Raw genomic sequence first — 14540 nt, forward strand, 5'->3', positions numbered from 1 at the left:
TTGTCCCTGAGATGCTAGTTCACACTGATTTATGCAGAACTCTAGCCTTCTAGGTGTACTCCTGAGAAAGCTTGTTGGGAACATGGGCATCTATGACATGGATGCTCACCCTCTTTGGTAGCCCTCTACATTCAGAATCACCCTGATTACCCTTGCAGCAAACTCCTTGCAAAGGCCATCGGGCACGAGGGCAATGACCTGTCCTGCTCACTCACATGTCCCTCTAGCACTCAGACTAGAGCCCAGCCCTGAGTAGACTCATATTTGTTAATAGAATTACCTGTCACTTAAGATAAGCCAAATGTCAGGACAAGCCGTCCATAGAACTTCACAGGACAGTCAATAAACACAGGGGACATTATTTTATAGCTTTACAAGATGGGCAAACTGGAAAGGATTTGTTTGGATGGATTAATGACTAGCAGTAAAAAATACTTGTGAAAAAATATGTAATATAGGTTTCTAGGGCTTCCCATGCTAGGACAAGCCCTCCATTAACAGCCTCAATAAACTACACCCTAGCCTTGGTGGGCCCTTAGGATCCCATCCTGCTTGAATAAGAGACTGATGCTCTTGGAAGCAAACTGTCTTGCTCTTTTGTTCAGGCTGTCAAGTGCTAGGGGCTGAAGTATGTGCTACTACACTTAGTTTACCTATCTTCAAATTTTTAAATCAATCCATTATTTTTGTCCCCCATCTGACAAGCCCAGTTTATCAGAAATATACAAAGCCAACACGACACAATTTATACAAATATTTTTCAAGACTTTATTGCAAACCAAAATTGGTTTATTGCACACAAAAAAAGTTGTGTGGTAGGGAGGAGGAATTGTACATATTATAACCATGTTAATTACAGTACATTAAAATGATGGTTTTACAAATAAGTCTGTAAGTTTAAATATACTAGTGTTATAACCCAATGTACAGACTTTCTTTACACGATACATACAATAATCAGGAATGCAAAAAAAATAACATAAATAATGCCCATTTTACAGGTGACATTTTAAACAATGAAAACACCAACGGCTTTGACTGACAGCTGGGGCATTGGTCCATAAAAACCCTTTCTAAAAATAGAAATATTTGTAGCAGCAATGCTTTCCGTTAAGCATCTGGATGCACATCGTTGCAAGACCGTTTCAATAGATTTTAGTTATTAACTATATTTTACAAAAAAAACAGTCTACACATAAATTTATCTTCCAAATATGGAAGAAACAAACAATGTCCCACATTGTAGTGTCCTGCAAGTGTCACATTGATGCTTATAACAAAACCGTCTGTCATCAGGCGTAGCACACTCACACCACTGTTCACACGGGAAATCCACAAGGTAGAAAAAAAGAAAAAAAAAACCAAACTGAACACTCTGCGATAGGAAAAAGCTTTGGAGCTAACAAGATCTCAGAAAAGGCACATTGCAGAATATTCGTGATCACAGCTCAGACAGACCTGCAGGAGATCCCTCTTAGACCTGCATCTTCCTTCTAACGAGACCAAGGTGTCTGTCTAAGTCGGCACTCTCATGCTCATTTAGAGCTAGCACCACGTTGGAAGGAAGAATAAAAAAACCTCACAAGCTCACTGAGAGGAGGGTGTGCTCTTCGAAAGCTTCCACCGAGCAGTGTGCGATGGGATTGCCAAGCTTCCAGGTGTGCAAATTCTCTTTCAAGATGTTCTGTCAGCTGGCAACTCCAAAGGCTAACTAAAACACTTAGAAAACACGCAGGAGATCCTTCGGAACCACCCCAAGAGTGTTCAGAGGAAAGAGTCCATGGGAGGCGCATAGGAGAAGCCAAGGAAGGCTTCTGCAGCTTCCTTGACGCTGGCCGTGATAAGAATGCTGTCGGGGGACCTGCCAATGGAGTTGGGGACTGGCTCTTCAGTAAACTCGGGGTCAAAGTGCCGAAGGTCACTGGGTCCACTCTGTTACAGGAAGGGGAAACACAGTCAGTGTCAAAAAGAACACACAGGGCAAAGGACAGGGAATCCTGAGCCCTATGATTCTCCTCTATAGGCTTAAAAGCCTAAAGTTTAGGAGGTATCAGTGTTGACAAGGTCTCATAGTGTAGTCTAGGCCGGCCTCAGACTAGACCCTGCTTCAGTCTCCTGAGATACAGGTATTATAGGTATGTGTCACTAGGCCTGGCATTGTTTTTAATTAATAAATGTATTCATATTTACTGAGCTTTGCTGGGATTCAAACAAAACAAAAAAGAAAAAGAAAACCCTTTTCCCCTGGGACAATGAGTCTACAGATAGTATCTGCTATTCTTCAAATTGTGGCCTAAATGAAACCTTCCAGACTTCACTATTCTTAGACCAGAAAACACAGATACTCACCACGTTTGGGTTAAATGGGGGTGTAATCTTCTTATTAATGAGATCATCCCAGTTAATTAGAGAGAAGAAAATATGATTCTTAATCTCCATCTGTTGGAAAAAAACAGATTCATTTAGATGGCAGAACTTGATAAAAGGCATGAGGTCAGTGTTCCTCCCCAAGGTCCCATGACAGCAGGACAGCAATACTTACAAAGTCTTCCTTGGCACCCAGCCTCTTTGTCCTGTCCTTCTGCAGGAGGCCCTCCAGGAGGTGCCTTGCTGAGTTTGTAATATTTGGTTTCAACTGGAGGGGCTTGTTCAGAATGTTGTCGTACATCTCAGCTGTGTTCCGGCTATAAAATGGAGGCTGGAAGAGGAAGGGAACTTTTCAGGTTCAACTGAAGTTTTGACTAATGTATTAAGATAGAGAAAGTGCTGAACTTAGTATACTAAGCTGATCTTGAGACAGTCCCTTCCCTGGGTGCTGAACCAGCCATAATTTTTAAATGTCTATCTACAACCTCCACTGGAGTTTTGATGGGGCATGTGTTTGAGTGGGCATGGGCTGCTACTGCACACCTTAGGTGTGGTCTTCTGTAGTAGTAAACTGTGTAGAAGAAAACCACTAAAGGGTTGGGATGTTGGCTCCGAACCTACCCTAAGGTTCAAACAATACTACTAAAGAAAAAATACAGAAGACACTTTATAAAATGTACTTGAAAAATAACCAATGCCTCCTTTATTAGCTTTTCATAGGATTACTGATAGGGACAAGCCATAGTAGCTACACCTGCACTCAAGTAAACCCACAAGTGTTTTACAGCTGTCATGGGGATGATTTGGTGTGTTACTCACCAGGCCATAGAGCATCTCATACAAGACAGCTCCGAGGCACCACCAGTCCACGGTCCTGTCATATGGCTGCTTATGGAGTACTTCAGGTGCAAGATACTGAAAAGACACAGGAAGAGAGGTCAGATAGCCCTCAGATCCAGGCAGTCCTGACAGCAAGCATGTATTTGGAAAAGTCTGAGAACCAGTCAACTTGCTGGGTATATTTTGGATTACTGCCTCGTTAAAACCGCTATACTCTCTGAGGGTAACTGGCCCCCTGTGTGAGCACTGATGCATTTAGAGAGCAACTTAGTACCTAGTGAAACTGAGGATCTCTTATGACATGGATCTTACAGCTAGCTTGAATGAAAACCACAGAAGGCCTTGGAGATCCTCAGTGAAACACTAAACTTACTTTACTTGTACTGAATCATACTAAGAAATTGCTTTAGAGTTTACTTTTTGTATGTAAAAGCCTTACTGCACATGTCTCTTTTGGAAAGGGGAGGTAGATCAGGCACCAAGTCAAGAGTGCCTACCTCAGGTGTGCCACAGAAGGTGGACGTGGTACCGTTGTGCTCAATGTTTTCCTTGCAGAGCCCAAAGTCAGTCAGGACAATGTGTCCCTGTGAGTCCAGGAGAATATTCTCTGGCTTTAAGTCTCTGTGGGAAAATGAAAAGTGGTTGCATAGGTTAATTTCACTTCATGACAAATCCCCTGGAAAGACTGCTAAAGGGATTAGGACTTTTAATCCCTTGCTGCTCCATAGCCAATCACAGAAAGGAGTCTTTGCTCTGCTGGCCTGGATTAGGAACCACCCTCTTGGCTGGCTCACATGCTAGGGAAGTTTTAGAAGTGACCGAATTGTACATAATCACATATTTTAAGACTCCAAAGGCTCCGCCAGGCCTCCCTCCTTCCCAGCCAGGTTGCTTTGCCTCCGACTTACCTATAAACTATGTTCAAGGAGTGCAGATAGCCCAAGGCACTTGCTATTTCAGCAGCATAGAAGCGAGCCCGTGGTTCTAGGAAGCAGCGTTCCCTCTGGAGATGGTAGAACAGCTGCAAGAGACAAAACAAAGCAAGGCTGAGTGGGGCCATTTAATCAAGTCTGACACATAAGCCTGAAGAGAAAGACTGCAGAAAGTGGCTTGAAATAGATTAATAATAAATTGATAAGTTCAAGAAAATGTTGATTCCTTGAACCAAGCAAGCTGAGCAGAGAAACCCCACCACCTCTAGAGGTCTATTCCCCCAGCTCACCTCTCCACCGTTAATGTAGTCAAGGACAAAGTACAGTTTGTCGGCAGTCTGGAAAGAGAAGTGGAGGCCCACCAGGAAAGGGTGCTTCACATTCTTCAGCAGAACGTTCCGCTCTGACATGATATGCTTCTCCTAGGAAAAAGGTGACATTCAGTACCAAATTCAGACTTCAGCCTGGCACCAAATAACAGGGTAAAGATAATCACTAAGGCCATCAGGTGTCACTCCTACCTCCTTCTTTTTCAGGATAGCCTTCTTCTGTAAAACTTTGACCGCATAGAATGCTTCTTCTGCCTTGTGTCTGGCTAGAAGAACCTGAAATGTCAATCAAACAAGTCAAATTTTTTTTCTATCCTCATCCAGGGAGAATGTGCAAATGAATGCACAAAAGAGCATAGTTTTAAAGCTGTCATATTTGAAAATTACCTTTCCAAAACTGCCCTTTCCAATCACTTTCAAGAAATGGAAGTCAGATGGTTTAGCATGAGGATTGGAGGACGGACCAAGGTTGATTTGTTGAGAAGGACTTGGCTAGAAAACAAAAACATCGCCCTTTAATATCTATGATAATATCTGTGAGTACGTAAAAGCTGCACACAGCCAACTGGTAGCAGATACAAGTTTATGAAATATGCCTTTCAAAACATTCCAGTGACTCAATACTTAAACACTTATGCCACTTGTTATGTTTTGAAGACATTCCTACCTTCACAATAAATAATTTTTTCAAATGATGTCTTAACTGACCACTACAGATTCATTTACCATTTCCCTCCAGAAAAGAGTACTTACCGGAGGAGAGGGGTTGGCGTTCATAAGCTCGGGCTCCTGAGGTTGGGAGATTTTCAAAATGGACTGAACTTCAGGGCTGCGGGGATTAAAGGACCGGTTTAGAAACTCTTAACTCGCCACCAGAGGGCACACCGACATAAGCTCAATTTCTGACTCAACCGTTCACCGTTTAAACCGAAAACATCTGAATGAATTACTTACAAAAACGTAGGTTAAGAAAATAACCCGGTTAAATATACAAATTGAGGTTGGTCCATCGAGAGAGGACGTGAAATTTGATAAACATGCACGCGAATTAATCTTACATCTCCAGGGCAGGTTCGACCCATAAATTAATATTAATGTTTAGAATTATTTCAGATAAGCTAAATGCTCAAGACCAAGAGATCTCTACCCCAGAGAAAATACTTCGGCTTCCCCCGATGAACAAAGTGGTAATAGTATGTCTTAGCGGCTGCTAAACTTAAACGATTCTTTTTATTTTCTTTAATTACCCCAAACTTACTGTTTGCATGCATAGGAGTTGTTGGCGATCTTCTGAATAAAGTCGTTCAGGCCCATCCTTCTCTGCTTCATGAAAGCTGTGAATTAAAAAGAGAGGAAAAAGAAAAGGTTTAGGCGGCTCCGTAACGTCCGACGCCACACGCTAATCTGATCCCGAACCTTCAAAACCCTCCAGCCTTTCACGTCGTCTCTCCTATTCAAGTCCGGTGCTTTTCCAGCACTCACCGATGAGAATCGCTACCATTCCCCTCATTCTGGAGTAAGTGAGGGTGCTTCGAGCAGCCTCGGTTTTCACAGTCATCGCCCCGAAAAGACCAGAGACAAGACGGAGCAGTGAAACCGGCTTAGCCAACAGCGCACCCCGGCCGCGCGGCAGCCTTTATATGCTCTGCGCCGCCGCGGGGGCGGGGCCGGCGGAACAATGATGAGGAAGCGGAGCTCCGGGCTCCGCCCACCTCGAGGCCCCGCCCCCGGCCGCCACTGCGACTGCTGACCGGGACCCGGGCGGATGCGGGTGGCTGGCCGCCTGATCCTGGGTGAGCTGTGCTGACCGCCCCGGCAGGGCCGAGGGTTCAAGGGCTGTGCGAGCAGGACCCGGGCTCAGGGGGACACTCGGCCTCCGTCCGCCCGGGCAGAAGGAGGGGACTGGAGGGGTGGAGAGCCCCGGTGATTTTCCATTTCCTCTCCTGCACTGCCCGAGCGGAGCGCCGCTCAGCACCGACCTCTCCCCTCCTCGCTCTCCCGACCCGGTGCCCGGCTCGCATCCGCCGGGTCCTGTGCGGCGCCGTCCTCCCGTCTCCATCCGACCTCCACCCACCCATACCCCTCCGGAGCCGAGTCCCCGCGGGCCGGGCGGCGGTGCTTACCCAGTCCGCTCAGCAGGACCGACTCGCTCCTTTTCTGCGCCTCCGCCCGCTTTTTGTGGCGGGGCCGGAGCAGGGACTCGAGCCGAGCCCGCGCTAGCGCACCCTGCATCTCCCCCATGGCCGCGGACTGAGGGGCGCGCAGCGGGCGACAACGACCGGCGAACACTGACGTTTCCTTGAAGGAGCCGCCGTGACTCAGGCCGGCAAGATTTCCTGCCCCAGTCCCAAAACAAACAAATGTCCCTTGTGCACGGCCGAGTCGCTTCCGAAAACGCCTTTTTTGTGCTTTTGGCCAAAACCAAGCAAGGCTGAAAAATCCCAGAACTTGGAAGAGGAGGAAGGAAGGAAGGAAAGAGCGGGGGGAGGGGGGTCAGGAATGTGTAGGGGAGGGGGCGGAAATAAGTCTCTGCACTACAAGAAAAAAAAGTACAATCTTCATTTCACTTTTTTTTTCAACTAATCTCCGAGAACATTCTGTCCGTTCCGCATATAATTTTTGTGCCTTGCAAATTTTAATCCTAGCCATGCCAAGAACACGTGAGGAGGTGTTAAGTTAGGGGGAGCAGGGGCTTCGCTCTGGGAGCCGACCTGGAGTGACCCTTGCGACGTCGATTCCCCTGCCAGGGGACCTGCTGCTCTCTCACAAGAAAATGCAAAATTGCGTTGCATCGCCTTAAGCTCCGTTCGTTATTCCGCATCTTCCCTACTCTCCTTTGAGTTACCTCACAGCGGGCCCAAGTAGTCTTAATTTTCTAACCTTGCTTTTTCTTGCAAGTTCACATATAACTGAAACTCGTTAACTCTTTAAAGGTTAAGAGACTCGTTTCAGAAAACTAGGAACAGAGGAAAGCTGCAGGAGGTAGCCTGAGCTGGCTAGAGGAGTGAGGTACCTTGCAGTAACCCCGCCGCTGGGGGATGCCTGGCGCTATAGCCTGACCGCCAACGCGGCGACCCGCGCCAGCGCTGGCTAGGAAGCCGGGAGCACCGGTCTGGACCAGGGGCGGGAACGTGGCTACAAGTAAGCAAGACTCTCAGAGCCAGTACCTGGCGCTGGCTGGTGCTGTCTGCGGTGACTGCCCTGCCATGACCCCTCGCTGAGAAGGGCCCAACATTTTAGAGCTGACACACTCCAAAATACCAGTTGTCAAGCCAGGAAAAGCATGCGAAGCTCTTTTCCCTCCGTATTGGGCAGGAGTTTGTTTTACAGCCACAGCCACCTCACATGCCCTAATGTGATCTCTAGTCTCAGCTGCTGCTTGATTTCCTCACTTTCAGACAGCCAGAGACCCGTTGAAGGGGACGCACATCCCCTCTTTGAAGACAAGATTTTGCTTTGTGGACACTCTTCAAAACGCACTTAGGGTGCCTGAAATTGGCACTCCAACCTAAAACAAGGTGTATAGGCAACTCCAAATCACAGCAGTTAGCCCATGCTGCTTTGTCCGTGCTTGAATTCTGCACAAACTGTGAATTTGTTATTGCCTGTGAGTGCCTCCAAAAACCACGTGGCAGCAGTCATTTATTTAGACTAGTCCTGCTGCACCCCATCCTGTACCCCCTCCTTCCTGGTTCCTTCCCCTCTGAAAAAAAAAAGGTTTGGTCTGAAACACCAGTCTCTGAAAGATTGCTTATTCGTTTTAAAACATGAAATCAAGACGTCTTCCATCAGAGACCCTCCCTACTATGTCACCTAACTTCAGAGCTTCCCCAAGCGCTTCTCCCAGGTATCTTTGTTTTAGCCATCCCATCCAAACTATAGTACTCAAAACACGAACCTTTCCAGGGGGATCTTAAAGCCTCCTCTTTCATTCTTCACAGTGCTGGAGATGTGAAGCCTGGGATTAGTTTATGGAGTTAACCTTCAGGCTGTGTGCTTCTGAGGAGGCTGGAAGTGCCAGATGACAAGGGAGCACCAGCCAGAGGCTGCTACTGCTGTTTTGTTCTGAGCCCTACTTTATATCTAAAGGGAATTTACATACAGGAAGGGAGCAAGCTGCGAAGTTCAACAAGGGGCTATTTATCCCGCCGTTGCAACATCATCCAGAAAATTACAGTCATCAGCGTCCTAGGCTTATTTCACCAGCAAGACACACAAGAAATGTAACTTAACTGATTATCACCACAAATCAGTCCAGAAAAAAAATTCAAAACACATGCACAGGGTTTGTTCTCTCAGGGAAGCTCTCTGGCGTGCATTCCAGAAGGAACATGGAATTCAAGTGAGAGGCCTCCAAGTGCAATAACGAGAAGGCACAACCATATATTTGTGGTTGGAACAGAAAAGGACCTATTTGAATGTGTCCCTTTCTCTCCCTGCCCGGAATGGTCAGCGATTGGAGACGGATGGTCTGTTAACCTTATCATTTAACAAGAGGGAATCAAGTTGTTGAGACTGGCTTTTCTTCCAACCGGATACCTGAAGGGTGGAGCAGGCGCCCCCAGTTCTGTCCCAGCAACCTACTAAGACTTCCGAACAGGAAGGTGACACACGGCAGCGAAGGGAGGAGGGAGGTTGGGGGGGCTGTGTGATGCTCCTGTTGACCTTGCACAGGCTTGAGGCTGCTGCCCTGTGGCAGCTATTCAACCACTTGATCTATTCTTCCTTCCTTGGTCCAGATAGTCCTCCTACCAGGAGGTTATCGGGCCCGGTTCCGGTACTTCCCTGGTGGGTGAAGGGGCCAGACTTGCCTGACACACTCAGCTGACAATGCAACCTAGAGGGCGATAGAGTTCTCTGGGAGAACTCTAAGTCAGATTGCTTCAGTTGCCCTGGAGCTTTAATCTGTCCCAAAGCACTGCCCTGCAAGTCTCCTGCAGTCAGAAAGGACAGAGCCTCAATGCGATGTGCAATTGGCTAGTTAACTAATCTACCCTCCCCACGCCAGTGGTCTCACACGTATGCTTCTGCGTGGGTAAAACGACACAAAAACTCTAATGGGAATGGTTTACCAAGATGTAAACTGAAGCAAAACATTTTCCAGTGCACGTGTCTGTTACTACTTTAGAAAATTGCTCTTCGTCCCTGTTGCTGTTGAAAAACGCTAGCACAATAACGTGACAGTTTAGAATAATTTACCGTTTAATTCAAAGCCTCACAAATGTCAATCTCTCCATATAGTAAAGGAAATGGTCTGAAATGCATTGTCAGCTGTATCTCTTGCACTCCTTCCCTATTCTGTTAGTCTTGACTACCTGGATATTTCATTGATAACAAGACAATACTATTTTGTATTGCTCAAGATGTTATAGATTGCAGAACAAACGTGCCTAGTTCAAACTCCCCTGCCAACCCCCCCCCTTTAACTCATTGGCTGATATATGTAAAAACCTTCTTTGGGGCATCCTCAAAACACACAGAAACACCAGAAAACACAATTACCACTGTAGAAAATGAGTGAATAGATGCATTTTTTGTTGGAGGCTGTCACTAAGGACATTTTTTTTATTAAAATAGTAATCCCTGAAGGGAAAATGATGACAAATGAGTTGATTCATGACAGCTATTATGGACAAGTGGTGGCTAAGCATCTATTTATGGGGCAGTTTCTATCATAATTACTATCATTCATATTTGTAACTGTCAAAAGTGATGTGCATAAAGATGAGAGTGATACAGTAGAAAGCTAAGAAGTATACATTACCCATAATAATGTAGTATTAAAACCTGTATTATTACATACTTTTTATGGAGCTCCTCCCCCCACCGAATTATTATGTCACTCCTCCTGCCAAAATGATAACCCCAATGTTCTATACACACTCTTTCTAGGAAGAGGTTTTAATGTTAATTAGGGAGACAATGGAAGAAGACAGTAGGCACTCTTAACTTGGAAGAATGGAAACTCTTGGAAGTAGCCAGCATGTAGGCCTGGGGCAGGCTGAAAACACAGCCTCATTCCATCTTTGGAGAGTTTCTGGGGACTGATTTAGCACCATACAATGAATAACAAATAAAAAGTTTTTTAAAAAATCAAGAACAATCTTAGCAAGCAGAGCATTGCATATTTGATAGCTTTGTGTTTATTATTTATTGTTTTAACCCCTGGCTGTCTTGGAACTATCTCTGTAGACCAGGCTGGCCTCAAACTCACAGAGACGCTCCTGTCTCTGCCTCTCAAGTGCTGGGATTAAAGACGTCCACCACCACTGCTAGGCTGTGTTTAACTCTTAATATATACCTGGAAAAATATGTTTGGGGAAGTTCCTATATTGTCATGAAACATAATACAATGGTCTGACTAGAAAAGGAAATTGGGGAACTCTTTAAAATAAAATTAAGTACTATATATGACCTAACATCAAGACTGTGGACTCACTGAAAGCCTTATATACTATTGACATAACTTTATGGTTAGGCATTTACATTTTAAAAGGCCATTTACCATCTCATACAAACTAACCACCGATGAACCCATGTGTACAGGAGCCCATGCTTGCTGCCTCCTCTGGCTTCTCTTGCTCCAGGGTAAATCCCCTTGTGCAGCTCACATCCTAGGCAGTCTCAAAGCCTGGTCTTGGGCACCAGGCAGACCCATACCTCCTTAAGACATACATATAAAAGTTGTAACCAAATAGAGATGGTAATAGGGGCTCTTTTCCTAATTTACAAAGAATCCACAGAAAAGAACACACCTGGGTATGACAGACATAGCTGCCAAACTCTCGAAACCTAAAAACTTTAATTGGCTCAATAGAAGTCTCTCCTCAAATATTTCCCATCCTGACCCTGTAATTGCTCTAGGAAGAAGCTAGAGCAGTTGAGGCCACCCCTAAGGATAGTGACCTATAAACCCCACCCACAGATAGCAGGAAAAAAAAAAAAGAAACCCACAATATTAGTACTGGGGAAACTCCTAAAAGGGATGGGTAGAAACCTGGCTGATGTCTTTTCATGCACATTAACTTCTTTTTCGTCTTGACCCTTCATATTTTTTATGTCACTTGCACAAGCTCAGGAATGACAATGCATGCTTGGCGCTGCGTGAGGCCTGCTTTTGCAAGAATTTACACAAGGAATTCTCCACACCTTAATCTTGTCAATGGGCTACTAATATCTGTATCCCACAAACTGTGAAAAATACTGCAACTAAAGAACTTAGCATGTGCCTCTTTCAAGGGGACTTTCAAATGGAAAATATGACTATGTTGGCTATACATACCCTATATACATTACAACTTCATATACAGCTCCTCACAATGCAAATACAAATAATGTATGTGTGTACTGCTCCTGTGGTTAAAACATTTGCACAATATAAGCCCCTTCATCTGAGCCACAGCTAGGCCTGGATAGTAGGAATTCCGTGATAATCGACTGAAAGATTGTCCCATTTTGTTCTCCAGCTTCCCCATTGTCCCACCCACACAATGCTCCCAAAGATGTCATATCAAGAAACCAAATGCCACTTATTTACCAAGTGTTTGAAGCAAAGGTTTCTGCCGAGAGCCAACATGCAGATAAGTGAAAGGTGAACCATAGGAGGTTTTAATCATTCGCCCCGATGCTGTTGTTGGAATAGAATGAATGCCAGCAGGGACCGGTTGAAGGGGGTGGAGTCTGGAAAGTCAAGGAAGGCTTGCTTGTTCCCAAGGTTTTCTAGGTCATCCTGGCTGTCCCTGGTCTCACATCTTTCCTCTGTCAGATCTTGTTGGAGCACAACAAGCTCCAGTGGCATCCAGATCAGGGTTATTACAGGAAGACTAATGTGGGTGGCATGGCTGCACACAAGGAGGCCATAGGCTCTAGTTTAAGTTGAATAATTTGAATAATACTTATCCAAAGTTTAGGAGAATTTCCAGATCTAGCTATATTTCCTAAGCCCTAGCTATGGTCACTGAAATACACCCTGGGACAGGGTCCATGGCCTTGAACTTAGTGTTATCTAAGGATAACTCTGAACTCCTGTTTATTGTGCTTCTATCTTCTAGTTCTGAAACTATAAACATGTACCATCATGTCTGGTGCTGGGGACCAAACACAAGTAATCTGGAGTTCTAACATCTGAAGACAAGAGATGAAGAATATACATGGGGGTATATAAATGAGAATCACCTTTTCTCTTTTTTGTTTTATTCAGGCATCCAGTCAAAGGTAGGTAGACACACTCCCCATTCAATCCACCCACTCATAGGCCTCCTCTGAAAATACTCTCACAGATACATCCCAATTCTTTAGCTACCCCTTAATGCAATGAAGGTGATACCTACAATTAACAATCAGAAATCAAATTGTTGTCAATATAAAACCTATACAGAGCTCTTTAAATCATGCTTAACTTCTAAATTAAAGACAACAACTTTACGAGATACACCCATCCTGTGTACAGTTAAAAATGTACTAATCCCTTCTCCAAAAGAGATGATCTTTATTATTCCTGACATCCTATGTCTTAAATAAGACAGTAAGTCCATATAGCTTAGATATAGAAAGGTATGAAAAGGGGACAAGGAGAAATGAAAACACTCAATCAATAGATCCACCATATATTCACAGAGTGGTAGTCTTACTAAAGCATGAAGATCAATTGGTGGGAGCAACCTTTCTTTTTCTGTATAGCTGGTGTTTACAACCACTTTCAATGTGGTGTTCTATAGTCCCCTTTTCCCCAGTAAACTTTAAACTGTGTTGTTTTGTTTTTTAAACTGGGAGGGTGGTAAGATAGCTTTCATTGCTGAAGGGTCTGAGAGTTTCATATTTCCTCCTGGATTGGGTTTTGTAATTTCCCATTGACTTTAATCCAGGAATAAAATACTGAGAGGTTCCTGGTAGGAGTTACTATACTTCAGACATATGCTTCCTTGCCTACACTGTGTAGTACTAGCCCACTTTCCCCTCTGTGGGCCAGATCAGTCACCCCCATCAATACTGTAACCCCAGCCAGATGTTTTAACTTCCAGTTCAATGGAATTTTTATTGTCTTTCCTGGTGGAAACATTTTCCCTCTGTAACTAAGATATCTTGGCCAACAGAGCATGAAGTTACAGAAATAGGAAGTAAACTTTTGCTAGTGAGTCATTAGGGGTATAATGAGTGGTGTTATTTCCATTTTCAATTCTTCATCCCTTGGGCTGATGACCATGAACCCTAGCTATAGGAGAACCAGTACCATATATAGGGTGTTTATTCAGAACACATACACTGTTTTACTTACTGCTCTATTGCTATGAGGAGACACCATGGCCAAGGCAATTTACAAAATTGAACATTTAATTGGGGCCTGGCTTACAATTTCAGAGGGCTAGGCCATGATCACCATGGCAGGAAGGGGACAGGCAGGCATAACCTGGCACAGTAGCTGAGAGCCTTACATTCTGATCTGCAGGCAGCAGGGAGAGACAGAGTGAAAACCAGGGCCTGGCACGGGTTTTCAAAACCTCAAAGCCCACCCCCAGTGACATACCTTCTCTCAAAAGGCAATAACTTCTAATGCTAAACATTCTACTAACTGAGGACCAAGCATTTAAACATAAGAACCTATGGGGGCCATTCTCATTCAAACCAGCACACACCACCTTCCGAAGAACCTTGGCCCAGCCTGCTGAGTACTGCCACTGTGACTGAGATTTCAGAAGGTCACATCAGTATTCCCTCACTATGCCATCTGCTTCAGGGTGATGGGAAACAGGGTTAAGGCCCATAGATTCCACAAGCACAAGCTCATTGCTGCAGTTCTTCATTTGTGATGTGAAGTTCTTTGTCAGAGGAGCAGGACAGAGGATAAGGTGCTGTGTAATCTAGGATGGAAGAGCTTCAGTGGTTCACTCTATATCCAGAATGTCTGTTCCAGCTAAGACAAAACACTGCCTTGCCTACGGTAGAGGGGATCACATGTAATCAGCTTGCCGGGAGATAGCTGGATCATTACTCTGGGGAATGATGCCATATTGGGAATTCAGTTTCATCTCTTCTGCTGCCATTCTACTTCTACCATCATAGACTTATGATAGAC

The 14540-nt window shown here is 44.8% G+C and overlaps 1 protein-coding gene across 3 annotated transcripts; it reads right to left on the minus strand.

Annotated features, from left to right (window-relative positions):
- Window positions 1-752: 752 nt before the first annotated feature.
- On the minus strand, window positions 753-8464 carry Sgk1 (serum/glucocorticoid regulated kinase 1). Of its 3 annotated transcripts, none has more exons than XM_027401908.2 (12): window positions 8367-8464; window positions 5727-5802; window positions 5222-5297; window positions 4856-4960; window positions 4661-4744; window positions 4430-4561; window positions 4116-4228; window positions 3705-3828; window positions 3187-3282; window positions 2543-2698; window positions 2350-2439; window positions 753-1932 (listed from the first exon to the last, which is right to left on the minus strand). In XM_027401908.2, the coding sequence occupies exons 1-12, from the start codon at window positions 8398-8400 to the stop codon at window positions 1765-1767; spliced, it is 1254 nt and encodes a 417-aa protein (XP_027257709.1). In that variant the 5' UTR covers window positions 8401-8464; the 3' UTR covers window positions 753-1764. The 3 variants fall into 3 exon arrangements, with proteins under 3 accessions (XP_027257709.1, XP_027257707.1, XP_027257708.1); XM_027401906.2 differs by lacking the exon at window positions 8367-8464 and adding an exon at window positions 6592-6784; XM_027401907.2 differs by lacking the exon at window positions 8367-8464 and adding an exon at window positions 5951-6101 and having other exon boundaries at window positions 1765-1932.
- Window positions 8465-14540: the final 6076 nt, after the last annotated feature.

The sequence above is a fragment of the Cricetulus griseus genome, chromosome 2, assembly GCF_003668045.3.
Source record: "Cricetulus griseus strain 17A/GY chromosome 2, alternate assembly CriGri-PICRH-1.0, whole genome shotgun sequence".
Classification (NCBI taxonomy): Eukaryota; Metazoa; Chordata; class Mammalia; order Rodentia; family Cricetidae; genus Cricetulus; species Cricetulus griseus.